Genomic DNA, 18,477 nt, shown 5'->3' with positions numbered 1-18,477 from the left:
TATTCCGTTCCACATTAAGAACAGGCATGATTGTTGTGTGTCACATGTCTGTTTACACTCCAGCACAGCTTGCTGGGAACTTCCGTTTGTGTATAACTTTTGCTTTAGCTGTCTTGCTTTGGACAAGAAGGAGATCAGACAGTTTCTTTTTGTCCTAATGTATGCTGAATAAACTGCTTGTAAATATGCTCACACAACTTCTCCTGCTACTTCTGTTGAATAGTGTTTACTCTGCTGTGTAGCATGCTTTAGCTACTGAAGCTCGGCACACCGGCCAGTGGGCTGGAACCAGCTGGGGGCCTGCCAATTGCCCCCATTTCCTTGGTTGCATGCCAACATATACTTTCTCCATAGGCAACCAGTTGCCTCTAGGAAGCCCACAAGGCACTCCATGGAGGCAACAGCTGTTTTACTTGATTGCTCCCTTAAACCTAGTACTCACGAGGCATATTTCAAACTTAGAAGTGTGCATTTCAAAGATGGCTCCATTCCACACGGGCATATTATTTCAGAAATTGTCTTGACTTTAAAGGTGAATTGGTTCAAATTTCTCCCCCATCTTCAGCTGCAGTGATCTTTCTGGGACACGACCTGCAACATTTTGTTACAGCACTCACTTATCATGACTGACAGTCACTGATATAGGTGGGCTCTGTGAATAAGAGGATGCAGGAAGATGTTCCTGAAGCTAAAATGCCTCCCACAAACCCCACAGGCCTTAGTTCCTTCCTTCCAATAGCGCACCAGCCAGGCTTCCCCACCCGTAACACCCATCTGAGAAGCAAGCCCTCTCTCCTTTACTGCAAAGCGGCATTGGGTTTGCTGCAAGCAAATGAAGGAAGGAGCCATGCTTGTACCAACCTGCTAGTGGTGGAGATTCACTTATCTCTAAAACAGAAGACACAATGGACACACAGGAAGGGGGAAACAGGAAAAGGAAAGAAAAGGAAAGAAAATGTAGTTCATATTTTCAGACAGTTGAATGAATGAATGAATGAATGAACAGATGGATTATTAGAAAGACGGCCCGTTTTATGTAAACAGAGATCACAGCAATGATAATAAGGATGTGACAGACATGACAATGTGTAACACTGCCACAGAGGGTGTATGGCAACCATCTAAGCACTGACAGCATCTACAAGAATCTCTGTGCATCTGTTTTGACAACCCAACATCAGAAAATGCCTTGGGTTTCCCATGGTTTGCAGCTGGTGCATTTGCTCTGTGGTTTGGAAAGCCATGGGGAATGGGAAGTAAGCCTAGCCTGCTGGGGTTAAACCGAGTGTCTGCTCAGCCCCCAGATCCTTGCTTCAACTGCAGCCTAATAGGTGAGAGGATATAAGAACTGAAGGCGCTGCTGCTGGTCTGATGTGTTCCTTGAAGATCAACCCTTTTCCCTGCAGCTACTTTAATATACTTAAAGCTTCAAGCATGAGAGGATGTTGCTGGGAGTATCCTGTTTAACTGCTGCTACCCTTAATGCATTATGAAAACTCCCAGTTTCTCGTAAGATGAAAACACGAAACCTTGTAAAGGAAAACCTTTAGGCTGCGATCCAGGGAGCAAATCTTGTTGAACTCAGTGAAACTTAACTTCTGAACCAATAAGCTTAGGACTGTGCTGTTTGTTCCCCAACAAACTCTGCTAGGTAATATTTTTAAATCTGGCCTATCCTAGAGATTTCAGCCTAGGACTAACCCCACTATGCAATGATGGGATGGCCACTGCAAAGGGGTTTCATGGTCAAGGGTCACCGGAGATGTGTTCCTGTCTTTGAATTCCCTTCTAGCAAGGCTCCACTGTTATCCCATCAGCACAGAATCTCCATGTATCCCAATGGAAGGGGTACTTACCATACAGGATTATACTGGCATTGGTGTTTCCCAGCTTGTTGATGGCCACACAGGTGTAGTTGCCATAATCCTTCTCTGATACATTGAAGAAGGTTAGTGTGGACATCCGGCCTTTGTTCTCAATTCTCACGCCATCCAGCCCATTGGCTAATCTGGAAGAAGACAACATCCTTACTTCATCAGTGTAAACTAGAAGTGGGATTTATTTCCCTCCCAGGATTATGAAGGGATGGGGTATAATGCAGAGATTGGTTTTATCCCAATGATGGGGTGCCTGTGACCCTCCAGTTTGTTCTGAACTACAATGCCCATCACCCCGCTGGCTAGGACTGCTGGGAACTGTAGTCACCACAGGCTCTCGGGCTCTGCTTTTGCTCCACCATCTCAGATCAAAAGGTTCTCCAAAGTCCTGGGAAAGGGCAATTTCTAAGGGCCATAGCAGACGTTATATGATAAACTTTATTATTTTAAAGATATGGGTCATACAATTAACTCTAGTGGGTCTACTCTGAGTAGGATACAAGCCATAATTTGTAAAGCACCAATAATAAGCATCATTGCTAGCTGTTATATTTTTTACCATTCCTCTTAAGAGCTCAGAGTGTCACACCAGGGGGTTCACTTCTTATCCTCACAACCCTAGGAGGTAGACCAGGGTGTGCAATGCTGTCTGGCCCATTGAGCATCATGGCTGTGTTTGGCTTTAGAGGCAGAGTCTCTCAAATCTGAGTTGGACACTCTAACCACTACACTAGACTGCCGAGTTCCATTTTGTGGCATGTTATAGAGTTTACATCATGGCAACACAGCATTCTACGTTTCCTAGAATTCCTCTTTCCTTGCCAGTGGCACCAGTCAATGACAAGAAGTGGGGTTTCGGGGAATACAGAAGGGCTATATCCAACAAAGTCCAGAGTAGGCACAATGAAACTGATGGGCCTAAGTTAGTCATGTTCATTAACCTCTAGGGTTCTACCAGCATTGGACGCAAACCAGAACGATCTGACATTGTAAGGCAACATCTACTAGACTTTGCCCAGGAGGGAAGTAGAAGTATGGTGCTTGTTTTTGGTGGTGGGCAATGAATTAAAGAAGCACTTTATTCCACTTTGGCTGGCTTTTCAAGGACTCAGGAGCAAACTTCAGGGCTGGAGAACCTGCGCCCCTCCAGATGTTGAACTACAGCCCCAGCCATTGTGTCCTGTTGGATGATGGAAGTTGTAGTCCAACAATGCCTGGAGGGCCACTCATTCACACACACCCTCCCCAACTGTCTACTGGGCAAAGTATACAAAGCAGGGTGAAAACCTGCAACAGCCAAGTGACAATACAGTCAAGCTGAAATTGCAAAGAAAAGAATTGCTAAAATTATGTAGCATTTATTTTGCTTTTAGTTTCTATCATGCCCCATATCATATGCAACCTTCTGATGGGCTGCAAGAAACAAGGTAAGCAAATTAAACCAATGCAATCTCAATCCCTAAAACATTGCAATCCTTTAGTCTGTTGTTTTATTTCAATATGAAATATAAAGACTGAAGGATTGCTGTAAGGAAGATTGGGGAGAGGTATGGGACACGGGGAGGGATTGTTTTCTGATCACGAGTCCCCCTAGATGTGCAACATTTAATTTCAGAAGCAAGGCAGAAGCAAAGCCTGCTTGAAACCAGTGCCCTTTAATTTAGAACCCCTTCATGGCAGAGATATATTGGGGTGGGCTTGTATGCAACTACTCAGTTTCAAAGACCCTCTGCACATGTTCAAAGGCACTTTTGCAACTTCACACCCACTAGGATTGAGCCTGGGCATTCCATGAGGGCTGACACGTGTCTCAAAGTAAACAGTGCTGATCTGACTGATGGAGCAATCTTGGCCTGGGGGAGTCACTCCTTGCCATAGATAGTTTGAACAGCTTGCTTGTGTACCTGGTTTCTTCTTTAAACCACTGAAATTCCGCTACAGGGACAGCTGAGGCTTCGCAGGACAGGGTCCCCCTCTGGCCAACTGAGACGCCTTTGTTCTTGGCACTGGAGATGGACGGAGGATCTGCAGAGGGAAAACAGGTCTGAGATTTATTTTAAGCATCACTTCTGTCCTTTACCTCTGCCTAATTTCTACTACGCCTTGCTGGCTTTCATGGGATCACCACACAAGGCTTTCACTCCCCCAGCAACTCTAGTGACGGAATGGGCTGTGCAGTGTGGCTGCTTGTTTGCCTTCCCCAGTCTGGAGCAGCCAAACACCAGTGCCAATTCAGCCATACATTTCTGAATCTAGGGAGTTGAAGAGTGTTATAGGAATTCTAAGGTCTCATATATATAAATCATATGTTCATAAATGTACCAGGCAAACACATACCTAAATATATAAACCACATGTCTGAAACAGTACAGGAAAACAGTCCTAAAGCCATTTTGACGCTTTCATGACCTTAAATATTCCTCTTCAGTTTGGATGGAGATGGGAAAAGCCTCCCCTTTGTCTCTGTGCTCACAAATCCTGCCTTAAGGGCACATTTGTGGATGAATAGGGTGAGCCTGTAGGAATTAAGTATTTATCATCACAAAAGAATGGCCAGGCTGTCCAGGTAACCCATTAACAGCCAGGTAAACCCATTAACTGGACATGGGTGGTGCTGTGGTCTAAACCACAGAGCCTAGGGCTTGCCGATCAGAAGGTTGGCAGTTCAGATCCCCACGACGGGATGAGCTCCTGTTGTTCGGTCCCTGCTCCTGCCAACCTAGCAGTTTGAAAGCACATCAAAGTGCAAGTAGATAAATAGGTACCACTTCGGCGGGAAGGAAAACGGCGTTTCTGTGCGCTGGCCACATGACCCGGAAGCTGTACGCCGGCTCCCTTGGCCCATAAAGCAAGATGAGCACTGCAACCCCAGAGTCGTCCGTGGCTGGACCTAATGGTCAGAGGTCCCTTTACCTGTACCTTTACTGCCAGACAGAGTTCTGCTGTAGACTGCCCCTTCTGTGATAGACCGCCCCTTCTGATCATGTATTGGGGGTGGTGGTCTTGAGGTACAGGGTGGCAATTCCACACCATTGTTGCTCTGTGTTCCTCCTCCCTCCGGGGGGGGGGGTTGAGCACCCTGTTGCAACAGTTTAATAAAGATCAGGCTTACTAACTGGTTTGCTTCTCAATATTCTCTGGTTGGCCTCTGTTATATTCTCCTACCGATAGAGAACCTACATAAAGACTCTATATGGGCTCTTGGGAACCCCATAAGGCAAAGGGAGCAGTTTTTCTTACAACAAAGAGCAATGCAGATAAAGCTATAGGTTATCCCTATTCCTCATTAGGCTTTTGATGGACTTAGTCAGGGGCAGCAATGCTTCTCAATACCACTTGACAGAAACTGCAGGAGGAGAGCACTCTTGTGCTCATATACATGAAGGAGCATCTCCACCTCCTTTGTTCAGCTCCTGAGGTCCAGCCCTGAGGGCCTTCTCGTGGTTCCCTCATTGCAAGAACTGAGGTTACAGGGAACCAGGCAGAGGGCCTTCTCGGTAGTGGCGCCCGCCCTGTGGAACGCTCTCCCGTCAGATGTCAAGGAAATAAAGAACTATCTGACTTTCAGAAGACATTTGATACAATACAGCCCTGTATTGGGAAATTTTTAATGTTTAATGTTTTACAATTTTTTAATGTGCTGTAAGCCACCCAGGGGACGCAGGTGGCACCGTGGGTTAAACCACAGAGCCTAGGACTTGCCGATCAGAAGGTCGGCAGTTCGAATCCCCGCGACAGGGTGATCTCCCGTTTCTCAGTCCCTGCTCCTGCCAACCTAGCAGTTCGAAAGCACATCACAGTGCAAGTAGATAAATAAGTACTGCTCCGGCAGGAAGGTAAACGGTGTTTCCGTGCACTGCTCTGGTTCGCCAGAAGCAGCTTAGTTATGCTGGCCACATGATCCGGAAGCTGTACGCCGGCTCCCTCGGCCAATAAAGCGAGATGAGCGCCGCAACCCCAGAGTCGGCCACGACTGGACCTAATGGTCAGCGGTCCCTTTACCTTTACCTTTTTAAGCCATCCAGAGTGGCTGGGGAAAACCAGCCAAATGGGCAGGATATAAATAACAAATTATTATTATTATTATTATTATTATTATTATTATTATTATTATTATTATTATTTTCCTCCTTGCAGGCTTCCCACAGGCATCCAGGTGGCCATTGTTGAGAACAGGATGCTGCAGTCAGTGGGCTATTGGCCTGATCCAGCAGGCAGCTTTCTATGTTCTTGTGGGCTTGAGTGTGCCTTTGTGGGAACTTCAAGATGTGGGGAAAGATTGCAAGCAACTGAGGGGTGGGCACCTATAGAGAAAGGGTGCAGCATGATAGGAATGTGTGAAATTATGCATGGAATGGATCAAGTGGATAGAGAAAAGCTTTTCTCCTCTCAGAACACTAGAACTTGTAGACATCCCGTGAAACAGAATATTGGAAGACTCAGGACAGATACAAGAAAGGACTTTTTCACATAGCACATAGTTAAACTATGGAACTTGCTCCCACAGGAGGCAGTGATGGTCACCAAGAAAGATGGTGTTAAAAGGAGATTGGACAAAATTCACGGAGGAGATGGCTGCCAATAGCTACTAGACATGATGACTATGCTTTGCCTTCACAGTTGGAGACAGCAATGCTTTTAAATACCAGCAACTGGAAACCACAGAAGAGGAAGGGTATGTTTATGCTCAAATTCTGCTTGCAGGTTTTCCTCAAGCATTTGGCATGCCACTGTGAGAATAGGATGCTGGATGAGCCCTCTTTGGCTTGATGCAGCACAGGCTCTGTTGCAATTGCTCTATAGGACTTCAACTTCACAGGCCTGGTTTAAACAGAATATTCTGCCCAGCTGGCATTGCGAGGGTGAGCACGGTCCTACATTTCCACATCCATCCCTAAGCCAACAACTCACAGAGTCCTTTCTGTGCAATTAATAGGACTGAATTCTCCTTTACGGATTTCTTTTAAACTGTTCAGAGACTCAGCAGAGCTGGAATCACCTCCGAAATGTCAAGAGGCTTCGGGGATGTGTCTGTTTTAAGAACTCAAAGCAGCCGGGCTCTGCATTGCTAGCTAAGCTCTTAAAAGAGCAAATTGTCCAGAGGGCCAAAAGGCTTGAAACATAATGAAATGTATATATATGATTTTCTTATATCAATTTAGCTGATACATATAAACTCCTGCGCTCTGCTTCTGAAAGGCGAGGATTTCTTAATGCATTGTGTGCAAGGTTAACCACCAAGATTCTCTCTTTCTCCTCCAACCCACCCCCTTTAAAAAAAATAAAAAAATTGAATTGCTCCTCAGGAAAGAAAGAAGAAAGCAATAGAGAGAGAGAGAAGGGGGTGGGGGGAGCTATTACAATTATTTCCAGCTATAAATAGACTTTAAGAGGTTCTGGTGGAAATTGGCTGTTTTACTTTTGCGTGCATATATTTCCAGCTATTAAATCAGAATATGTGAATATACAACCTACTCATGTTTAGGATCCTTGGGGTGCAATTCTGGCCCAGCGTATCATGAAGATGAGCTGGTGGGATCTGCACATTCAGCTGAATGTGGAAGTGGGGTCATGAGTTGGTGCAGAAGTGAGTTCGATTAGAATCCCATTCTGCAATATGAGGGTGAAAGCAACGGCAGGCATCTCAGGATTGTTGTAAAGATCAGGGGGACAATGTATGGAATAGGTTTTGAAAAGCACTCAGTGGCAGAGAATCCTTTTCAGACTGAGGGCAAAATTACTCTGTGGATTGGTCACATGCCAATGATATATAGGGCCAGGAGCAAAAATGGGTGTGGAAATGGATTTGCATATTGCCTATGGAAGTCTCTCCCACAAGAGGCAGTGACTGCCACCAACTTGGGTGGCTTTAAAAAGGATTAGACAAATTCATGGAGGAGGAGAGGGCTACCAGTGGCTACCAGCCATGATGGCTCTGCTATGTCTCTACAGTTGGAGGCAGTAATGCTTCTGAATACCAGCTGCTGGAAACTGCAAGAGAGGAGAGTGGTCTTGTGCTTGGGTCTTGCTTGTGAAGAAGAAGAAGAAGAAGAAGAAGAAGAAGAAGAAGAAGAAGAAGAGTAGTAGTAGTAGTAGTTTGGATTTGATATCCCGCCTTTCACTCCCTTTAAGGAGTCTCAAAGCGGCCAACATTCTCCTTTCCCTTCCTCCCCCACAACAAACACTCTGCGAGGTGAGTGGGGCTGAGAGACTTCAGAGAAGTGTGACTGGCCCAAGGTCACCCAGCAGCTGCATGTGGAGGAGCAGAGATGTGAACCTGGTTCCCCAGATTACGAGACTACCGCTCTTAACCACTACACCACACTGGCTCTGGTTGTCCCCTGTGAGAACAGGATGCTGGATTAGATGGGCCATTGGCCTGATCCAGCAGGCTCTTTGTTTGTTCTTAGTATGGCAAGCTCGCCACCCATAGGCTTCTGAAAATGTACATATAGACCCCTCTTCATCCAGTCCATTATGGTAATGGTTCAAGGGCAAATTCTAGACAAGCAGAAGCTTGCCGGGCTTGGTGAAGGGGCATGACCTAGGCAGAGTGCTGGTGGCCAAACAGAGAGGCTTGACAGGCCACATTTGTCCCCTGAGGCCTGTGGTTTCCAACCCCTGATGTAAGTGCAAGTCAATGTTATTCATAGGCATGTGGGATACTTACAGTTTACGGTGACTTTGACTCTTCGGATATCAGGTGCGGCGACATCATTAACAGCGCTGCATTCATACTCCCCAGATTGGTCCCTGGTGATCCCGGTGATCTCTAAGTACTCATCATCACTCATAAATCCCTGACCTGGAAGAGAAGAGAAGGAGCACAGAGGATAAAAATTCTGGCAGCCTTCCAGACCACCTTTGCTGCTGCAGTTTAAATTGTGCACTTTGAAGCAGTCCTCTCAACAGCACAGGTGGCCAGATCTGCAGGTGGGCCTCTCCACTGAACACCTGGAGCTTTCTAGTTGCTTTGACAAGCAATGCTGAGAATACTTTTTGTTGTTGTTGTTGTCCCCCAATGCAACTCCTTGGGCTGTCAACTGATTAAATCATTTTTGTTGATTAACCATCTGCCCTTGTAATTGGTTACTCAATTAAATTTGCGCAGATCTGCATTATTTCCAATGACTTGGTAGGTGCCTTTCTTTAAACATCAAAGGAAGCGTGAGATATACCTTACAACTTAATAAACAAATGCTCGTTGGTGGAAGGAAAAATCAGTTTTCATATATATATATATCCTCTGCTACAACAAAACACCAAACTCGGGAGCCTTAAAAATATAAATAGGCATGACCATAATTTTCTATGCAACCAATTAAAATTGCCCTGCCTGATTAAAATTGGTCTACTACTTAATCAGGTACATTTCTAGTTGATTGATCTGATTGATTGTTAAAACTCAAGAGCATCTCAGGGTGTTGCTAAAGATGTGACTATAGATGACATGATGTGTAACACTTGAAACAACTTTCCTTGGTTTGAATGACAATCACTGGAAGCATAGACATTTCACTGGAATAAACTGATGGACACAAGTTTCATACTACCATAATGTCATGGACTGGCTCGACACGAAGGAGTGGTAGAAGGCACCATCTGAGGAACCCCCAAAGGATGAAGGCTCAAATCCAGGGGATTGGTGGTGGGACAATGATTTGTGGCCAGAGGAGGGAGAAGACGGGGAGGAGGTGTCAGGAGCCAAGGAGGTAACAATGTTTAGTGAGCAGGGAGAGTCTGTGGCTGAGAGAAGTCAAGAATCAGAACCCCCTTCTTAGAGAAACTAATGATTTCAACTCTGCCTATGGAAATGGCTGAGGGATTGTTTTCAAGGTATTTTTATATTTATAGTTACTAAATTCTAAAAAGGACAGCAGAATCAATTTAAGGGGCAGGTGTCCTCCCACAACTGGCAAGCCTTATGTCAGAGGGAGCCTCAGAAGGCAGACAATGGAAGCCCAAGCTTTCAGATCATGCCTTCCCTTCAGTTCCAAACACAGTATCACGTAAAACCCCCACAGGTTCTCACGCTGGAGCAGCTTTGCTTAACAGCTGGTTTCCAGGTCTCAAACAGGAAAGAAAATAAAACACAGGCACAAGCATGAAAGCCTTGCCCATTCTTCTCCAGAAAAGACTCCCACGGTGAAACTGAAATGCCACCTGCTATCCCAGACATAATACAGGTGTTCCTGGTCCTGGCTACATACCTGTATCTTGTGGCACAACTCCCCCTCTCACCCATTGATTCACAATTCCACAAAGCTTTGTCAATAACACAAGGCTGCTGCTAACCACACTACTACCCCCACCCCACCCCCGGCCATTGCCATAAATATGCTTTCATCCCAACCTAACAATCCTTCTATCTGAGTTGTGTTACCACTGATACTTCTGTTTGTCCGTCATTGATGACAAATCAATGAACCGAGCACATATGGATATTTTAGTTGTTTGTTTGCAATTCAATCTATTTGAAATTTACAATTTTAATTCTGAATTGTTGTAGCCCACCCTGTGGCAACATTACCATAATCATCATATATGAAAATAAAATAAAATAAAAAGGAATTTAAAATTTCAAACCCTGAGAAAATAAACGGTGAGGTGGCCAGACAGTGTGTAATTTCAGTGGTACACACAGACTAAGTAATGCCTTCTCCAGAGAGGTATGCCTAGTGCCCACATTTTGACCTTTCTGGCACAAGGAGAATACCTCCTCCTCCTCCCATCTGCATTATGTGAGGTATCATAGGAGAACAAAGCTGCCTTGTCAGTGTGGGAATATTAAGGATAGTAGGAGAGGATATATTGATTAATTATTATCCGTCCTTCACTCATGCTAGTGAGTCATGTAGCAGAGCATATTCCACTCAATACATCAGGAACCTAGTTTGTAGATTCGTTTGAATCTCTTTAGTTAAGCAATCCGGTCTGGTTTGCCCAGACTGGATTATTTCTGGTGTCCCCTTTGATCTCTCTTAAAAGAATAAAGACACTTTCCTTAAAAGTAACAAGATGTTTACTCACATTCAGTTCACAGTATGATCCCTGAAGTCAGGCTTTATCTAGTAGTTACAGAACAAATTGTGAGTTCATCCCATTTGGGGATTGAGACTATGTGCTGCTGGCTGAGAGCCAGCGGACAGCAAACTACATTAAGAGAACAGCATCAAGGGAAGAAAATAGCATCAAGAGAGAAAATGGCATCAAGAGAAAGATGGCTGCGTGACTCGGCTCTCTTGTGGAGTGAGCCAGGATCACACCCATCTGCCTGGTCACAAGCCGGGGGAGGACACTTCAGACCAGTGCAATAGGAAGTTATATCAGCTGGAGTAACATCCCCCTGCCTGTGTCCACTCTAGGGAAACAAGGAATGTTGTATTTGACGGCTCCAATTGATTATATCCCACAGTCAGACGATTGGTCCATCTGCCTCAGTATTATTGACACTGCCTGATAGTGGTTCTCCAGGATTTAGGCAAGAATCTCTCCCAGCCCTCACTGGAGACACTTGGGACCTTCTATATGCAGGGCAGATGCCATTGCCTAAAGGCAAATTACACATACAATAATTAAAAATGCAAAAACAAAAAACCCCACACATTTAAAGCAAGACTAAAACCATAATGAAGTAGACACTCATGGTAAAGACCCATTGATCCAGCTGGAAAGTCTTTTAGAACAAAAATGTTTCCAGAAAGCGCAGGAAATGGGCACCTGCCATATCTTGACAGGGATACTGTTCCACAGAACAGGAGCAGTTACACTAAAAAAAACAAAAACCCTGCTCTGAGTTACTGCAGGGCTTCTGAGATTTTTGGAACTTGCAGGAGAAACTCTCCCACAGACCACAACAATCTACCAGATGTGCAAGGGTCAAAGCATCCTCTCAAGTCAGCTGGTCCTGAGTTGTATAGGGACTTATATGCAAGTACCAACCCCCTGGTCTGGTAGCAATATATCACATCAGGTGTGGACAAGTAAAGATACAGCAGGGCCAAATGCAGACCAGCTGATCAGAACATTCAAATACTACTGTGCCCTTTGCAGTACAGTCATACCTTGGATCCCAAATGCCTCAGGAGTTGAACGTTTTGGCTCCCGAACACTGCAAGCCCGGAAGTGAGTGTTCCGGTTTGAGAACATTGTTTGGAACCCGAAAGTCCGATGGGTTCTGTGGCTTCTCACTGGCTACAGGATTGTGTTCGACTTCCAAGGTATAACTGCATATTTTATGAGGAAATGTGTGCAAACTTGAATATTTTTGGGAAAGCTGCATCCAAAGAGGTGCACAACAAAGATGAGGAATTTTTGCTTTTTTTGTTTTGTTTTTCACAGTATGTAATAAATAAGACAGAACAGACTTATTCTTGAACGTGCACAAAACCAAAAAGGGACAGAAATAAGCTGATATGTCTATACCTCCTTGATATATGCAGCAGCAGACAGATGATAAATACGGAGAATATGAGGTGACAGGGAAAGGGAGCCTGCATATGAGACTGTAAAGATGGAGGGGGGAATAATAAGGAGAGGAGAAATATGAAGAGGAGAACGCCAGGCTCACTTTGCCAGAGACCCTTCCTTGTAATGATCCAATAATCCTGAGGTCATTATGGGCCTGCCCTATCCTCCAGTTGATCTCTATAAAAGATAATTGGAAGTGTAAGAAAATAGATTCGACGAGCTGGAGACAGAAATACATAAATAACGGAGGTGATTTCTTTTTGGTGCAGAAGGAGCCTCGGGAAGAGATAAGCCCGGCTTGCTACATTAGTGAGATAAGAATCTACAGGGATACAAATGGGGACTTTCAGAAGGAGGCGGCATGACAGACACAGCACCATCAATCATGGGAGGCTGGAATCACATCCAGAGCGTGGACCGCTCTGCGGAAGCAGGTCAAGCCAGCGTCACCCAAGTGGGCAGGCATGGCCCTGTGCCCCCATGCTATGCATCTCCTGCAGATATTCTTCCTTCCGGTAAACAGTATTTTCAAGGAAGATGCTTCTGCTCCTTCAGGCAGGGATGTGTGAAACTTTCAGAGATGTCACCCGTCTTACTGGATCTCCTTTAGAATTCTATGTGCCTTACCTTTCACGTTATTTGTTTTTACTTCTGATGGATTTACATAGAGCGCTTGTACCCCACTCTACAGCCAAAATGATCCTGGAGTGACTTACCGGTATATACAAAAGAAGTCACATGTGTGGGGGGGAGGTCCCCCACAGGAATTTGGGTGGCCACTGTGAGAATAGAATGCTGGACTAGATGGACAATTTCCCTGATCCAGAAGGTTATTATGTTATTACTGTGAAGCACAGAGAACTCATTGCCATCATATGATGAAAGCCGGACCAACTCAGAATCCATTGGATTCTGCACCAGGCCTGCTCTGCCCACCACCTCACTCCTGAAATGCCCCATTTTGGGGGGGTTTCTGTTGGCTACTGTCAAAGAACCAGCCTCTTGTGGAAGTTCATTGCAGAATTCCTTACAAAAGGAGCTTCTCTACTGGTGTGATTGGGCAAAGGGACACCTCTGCTTCATCCAGTTCCTCCCCCTGCCACACCCAGCAGATCCAAATGACACACACGCTCTCGTGAACAGGCTTAGAGGTCTCTTTTAATGTGTGAAGAGAGGTGTAGACTGCCTCCTCCAACCCAGAAATGTATCTATATCTATATGTTGAGAGAGAGAGAGAGAGAGAGAGAGAGAGAGAGAGAGATGAACACCAAATGGAATATTCCCCTTTGTCAAGAACTGCAGCTTGAGTTTCACAACACTGGAGTTAATGAAAAGTGTGATAACCCCGGCATCTCATTTTGCCATAATTAATGCAAGCAATTGGATTGTGCTGGAGTCATCCCGATTTGGAGAAAGCACCCCAGGGTCACTGTCTTACTGGCTTGCACTTCAGTGAAACAGTTTGTTGTGTTTGATTTAGACTGTGGTCGAGAGCATGGTTGGCACAGCTCCCGCCTCCTCTTTACTGTCCAAGATGCAATCAAGGACATCAGTATATCAGCGCCTTGCCACATGTGGTGGTGTTCAAGGGTGTGCTCTACTTCTGCCCATTACAGCAGCTCAGGGCAGCCCCTCTCATGAGAAGGGTGGGTGGGAAACACTACTGGCAGCAAGGGATCCATCCCAGGAAGGAAATGCAGATTTCTATGAATTTTGCAATGCAGTTCTCCGGCCACTTAATGTGTACACAAAGGCTTACATTGGGGGCAAAGTGTGCATCTAAATCAATGAGTTAGTGAAAATAACATCGAAAGGTGCACTATATTTTAGGGGAAATGGCCTTGCAAAAGTATGTGTGTCAGGCAAAACTGCATACTAAACTGTTTAGTAGGAGAAACTGACACAAAAATGCTGGTGAATTTTCATGAGGATTTTTCTTAAAACAAAACAAAAAACAGCCACAAACTGATGTGGAAACGTGAATAACTGGAAAACTGAGGAAAAAATGAAATAGACAGATTCATCCATCCATAACTAGAAGCCAACCAAGGTCCTATTTCATGCTTAACCTATAACTATCTGCCTGTCTACCTTTCTATCCAGAGAGAAAAAGAGAGAAGAAAAATGCAAAGTAGGACATTTGTTTTAATAAAGAAACTGAACCCTATATAAATCCCATGAGTCCTTCACATGCCCCCACTGTGTCATTTCCCCATGTGTGGTATCTCAAGTTGCTGGCATTGTGGGTACATTTAAGACACAAGTGAGCTATATTTATAATGCAGGTGTTTTCACTAATATATGCATTTTCATGCACACTTTGACCCAAGTCTATGCATCTTTGTGCACATAACTTGGTTGGAGAACTTGCACTACAACATTCAAAGAAATGTGGATTTTGAACGACTGCTGTGTTTCATTTTTGCATATTGTTTTGGGAATTGCCAGTTAGGTTAGTTTGCCTTTAAATGCAAATCTAATCAAGCTTCTCCCCCACCCCAATGTGGAAGGAGCTGAACTGAGCTTGATAAGCTTTAAACCCCCCTTTTGCCTTTGTGGAGTACAAAGAACCTGCAGACTGGCTGTGTAATCTCCAGCAGTAGCTGCACTTCTGAAGAAGGAGCGCTACACTTAACTGCAACTGCCCCTCTTTGAATGGCTTTACTGGAAATTGCATGTGTGCAGGACACAATCCACTGAATAGTTCTCCTGCACAAAGCTCACTGAATTTAAAGGCAGCTGTGTAAAACTACAGACAAGCCCATGTACAGCTTCATTCATGTCACTGAGGTTATGCACAGGAGAACCTCTTCGGCAGAGTAGGTTGCATGCCTATGTGGCTACCCAGGTGAAATTGCACGGAGAGAGTGACGGAGAATAGAAACAGAGATTTCTAGATCATGAGTTGGGGAGGCCATAGGCCAATGCCCATCTCCTGCTTTTATAACACATGAAGTCTTGTCCTCCAACCAGGGCAAAGATTGTAGCAAGGACAGTCCCTTTCTGCAAAGAACACTGCAGCATGTCCGACAGTGCTGAGTGCACCAATCCCTTTCTGCCTAATCCTGCAGGTTCCACAGGAGAGCCTTTGACACAGCAGGATTATTTATCTAGCTGTGCATTAGGCCTACCGACTCAGCAGTATAATAATGATGCTAATTAACAGTGTTCGTTAATATCTTTAAATTACCTGTGTTAGCTCCCAGGCAAAACAACCCAGTAGCGACAGTGGTAGCATGGGCCTATTTGCATCGCCGACTGACATTATGTTCATTTCACAGTTCATTAGAATGCTCTGGAGTGATACTGTCCCCAAATTGCAAGCTAATCTGAAAGAGTGAGGCCTGCTGTCTATTGGGTGCATGCAGAAGAGTTCATCCTCAACAAAGAGGTGAGCGTGGAGAAATTGGAAGGGCATCTTCCATTTGTTCTAGCTTTTACGCTGTGGTCTCCAGGCAATTCTAAAGGGTGCCTTGTTCCCTCCTGGGTGAATCTGTCAGTATTGGTTTATCCTATCTTAAATTCAGTGCTCTACATTTATGCATCACATCAATAAATGTGACATTAATAAATAATACGAGTAATCTAAGCTGGTGCCAAAGGTATTGCTTTGCTTTCCTTTGGACCATATCAGTGTGGCCAAGAGGGAAGTTTTGTCATCTGGGCAAGCCAGGACCTCCAAATACACTGTCCAGGCTTATGCTCCAGGGAGGTCACTTTGGTGCTGTTAACACAGTGTTTTGACTTCACCCCTGTAAGCGCAGTCCATTGTCTTTCAAGACAGACAGATGGATTGTTTGGTTGAAAAACTGCATTGCAAAATTGAGAGCCATTGGACATTTCAAGACCAGTCCTTTTACCCAGTTTGAGCCTCCACATCTTTTCTTTTTTTCCTTCTTCTAACACATCAAGAAAGCTAGAATGTTGGATATATGTACATACAGATATTGCAGGCTGGTGGCTGGAATGGCTGCCATCAGGGCTCAGATGTAGACAGCAGACAGAGTGGGAATATGGAGTTCATTCAGAGCCAAGAGGCCAAGCCAGGACCCAGAGTCAATGCACCAGAGTGAGGAAGAGTGTTGTTGTCGTGCAAGCAATGTCCTGGCCCAACCAGAAGCCTCTCATAGCTCGTCTTATCTAGGAAAGGTCATTGGTGATGCCTGGATGGTCAGGGCCAGTCCAGTACTTGGTTCTAAACCACAGTTCTGGAAAATCAGCTTCACACAGAGCCAAGCCCCCTCATCTCTAGCCCCAGCTGTCCCTCAAAGTGGTATTGTCATTCTTATTGAACTGGAATGGCTCTAAAGATGGATTTGACAAATTCATGGAGGAGAAGGTTGTTGATGGGTGCTCCACAGTTGGAGGCAGCAGTTGCTGGAAACCACAGGAGAGGAAAAGGCTCTTGTGCCTGAATCCTGCATGCTGATTTCCCACAACTGTTTGGCCACTGTGAGGACAGGATGCTGGACTAGATGGGCCATGGGCCTGATCCAGCAAGCTCTTCTTATATTCTTATGCTCTGATTGGAAGGTCAGAAATCATAGTTGCAATGTGATCTGAATGAGGAACTTGCTGGGTCATCGATACCATTCTACATATATATAGCTGAACTGTTCTCAAAGAATCTGAGTCTTTCACATAGGCACAAATTGCTAGCCTTCCTGGAAATCTTCCAGTTCCAAGACGAACTAGCAACATCATTAATCAACAAGGATTCATCGTGTGGCCCTCTCCTTCCAGAATCCCTTGCGGAAAGGCAAATAGTTCTCATGCCCCCCTCCCTCTGAGGATGAGATGAGATAGAAGGGCCCAGACCCCGTGTGCTTAACAAATCAGAAGGCAATTCATCTCCCGGAGAAAACAAGTGATATTTACATTATTAAATCACAATTACAAAGCAAATCAGCTGCAGAAAGAAAGGAGCCCATTTTCATCAATTATTACTGAACTGAACGTAATTTTTCAATCACAGCCAGATTGTAAATGGATGCTTCTGTGCAGCCAGAACTCTTTCACCATCATATTTACTAATCAAGTATTAACTTCTTGGAATTACGAATGACATTGTGGAAAGAAAGTAGGCAAATGGGAGGGGGGAGCTGGGGGGGACATAAGGAGAACGAGAAAAGATGCACTTGTACTAATTACAAAAAAGTAAAATTAGGCATGACAAGCACTTCAGCGATAGGACAATGAGACATCTCTTGGGCCAGAATAAAAGGGAGTAGGGCATTGAGCTTCTTGCTTCTGACTTGGGTAGATGTTGCCAGCTCACTGAGACAGACAGAAAAAGTAGAGGCAAAGTGCTATTTTATTTATTCATTATTGTGTTCCTATCCCACCTTTCCTCCTGCGAAGAAGGTTAAGCTGAGAGGCAGTGATTGGTTCAAGGTCACCTGGCAAGATTCATGGCCGAGTGGGAATTGGAAACCCCCCCGGACTCCCAGGTCCTAGTCTGAAACACTAACCACTACACCATACTGGCTCAAATAATATATATTATATGTTTATTATTTTATTGCATTTAGAGCCCACCTTTTTCTTGAAGAAGCTCAAGGTAGCTGTCAGGGAACTGCCATCGGAGCCAGAGGCGGAGGCAAGGCTCCCAAGCGATGCTGGAGAAGGGCCCAGCAGGAAGAGAGGCAGCTCATCGGATGGGGAAGGAAATCAGCGTAACACCAGGGATAAAGGGGGGAAATTGGTGAGGGGGCTCCAGGACTCCTCGCTGGAGACCAGCGGGGAGAGCACGGGTCCTCTGCTGCCCACACCCACCCTGCGCAGAAGAGTTCCGCACAGGGAGAGTAGGCGGAGACTTGGCGTCAAAGAACTTCTTTGCTGGAAGAGGTTCAAGAAACGCCCACTGACGGATTCTGCTAGCGACTGAAACAGCCACGAAGTGAAGGGCTGTCCAGACAGAAAAGGTGTAACCAGGCAACCTAGCCAGGAGTGGCGGCAACTTACGCACGAGCAACCCCTATAACCATTACAGTAGCATACATGGTTTCCACCCTCCTCATGCAATTCCCAGGTCCTGGTCCAACACACTGGCACTCCAGTGTTGCAGAGTTCCAAGTTATTAGCCTGCTGATTATTACCTTGAATACACAGACTGCAGAACATCCCTGGA

General features: G+C 45.1%; 1 protein-coding gene across 5 annotated transcripts in view; it reads right to left on the bottom strand.

Moving 5' to 3' along the window:
* Nucleotides 1-18,477, bottom strand: part of LOC310832633 (opioid-binding protein/cell adhesion molecule homolog) — a 706,658-nt gene that overhangs the window by 10,034 nt on the left and 678,147 nt on the right. For 3 of the 5 annotated variants that reach the window (XM_083714772.1, XM_083714771.1, XM_083714770.1), the window contains 4 exons: nucleotides 8,548-8,682; nucleotides 3,782-3,902; nucleotides 1,857-2,008; nucleotides 862-888 (listed from right to left, as the gene is read on the bottom strand). In XM_083714772.1, coding sequence (XP_083570898.1) covers nucleotides 862-888; nucleotides 1,857-2,008; nucleotides 3,782-3,902; nucleotides 8,548-8,682 — 435 coding nt within the window. The remainder of the gene's footprint in view (nucleotides 1-861; nucleotides 889-1,856; nucleotides 2,009-3,781; nucleotides 3,903-8,547; nucleotides 8,683-18,477) is intronic. The other 2 variants (XM_083714774.1, XM_083714773.1) reach the window with 1 other exon arrangement.

Source organism: Podarcis gaigeae (assembly GCF_964106915.1).
Source record: "Podarcis gaigeae genome assembly, chromosome: 15".
NCBI classification, from domain to species: domain Eukaryota; kingdom Metazoa; phylum Chordata; class Lepidosauria; order Squamata; family Lacertidae; genus Podarcis; species Podarcis gaigeae.
The sequence above is the reverse complement of the archived record's forward strand: the minus strand, read 5'-3'. Positions and strand labels throughout refer to the sequence as shown.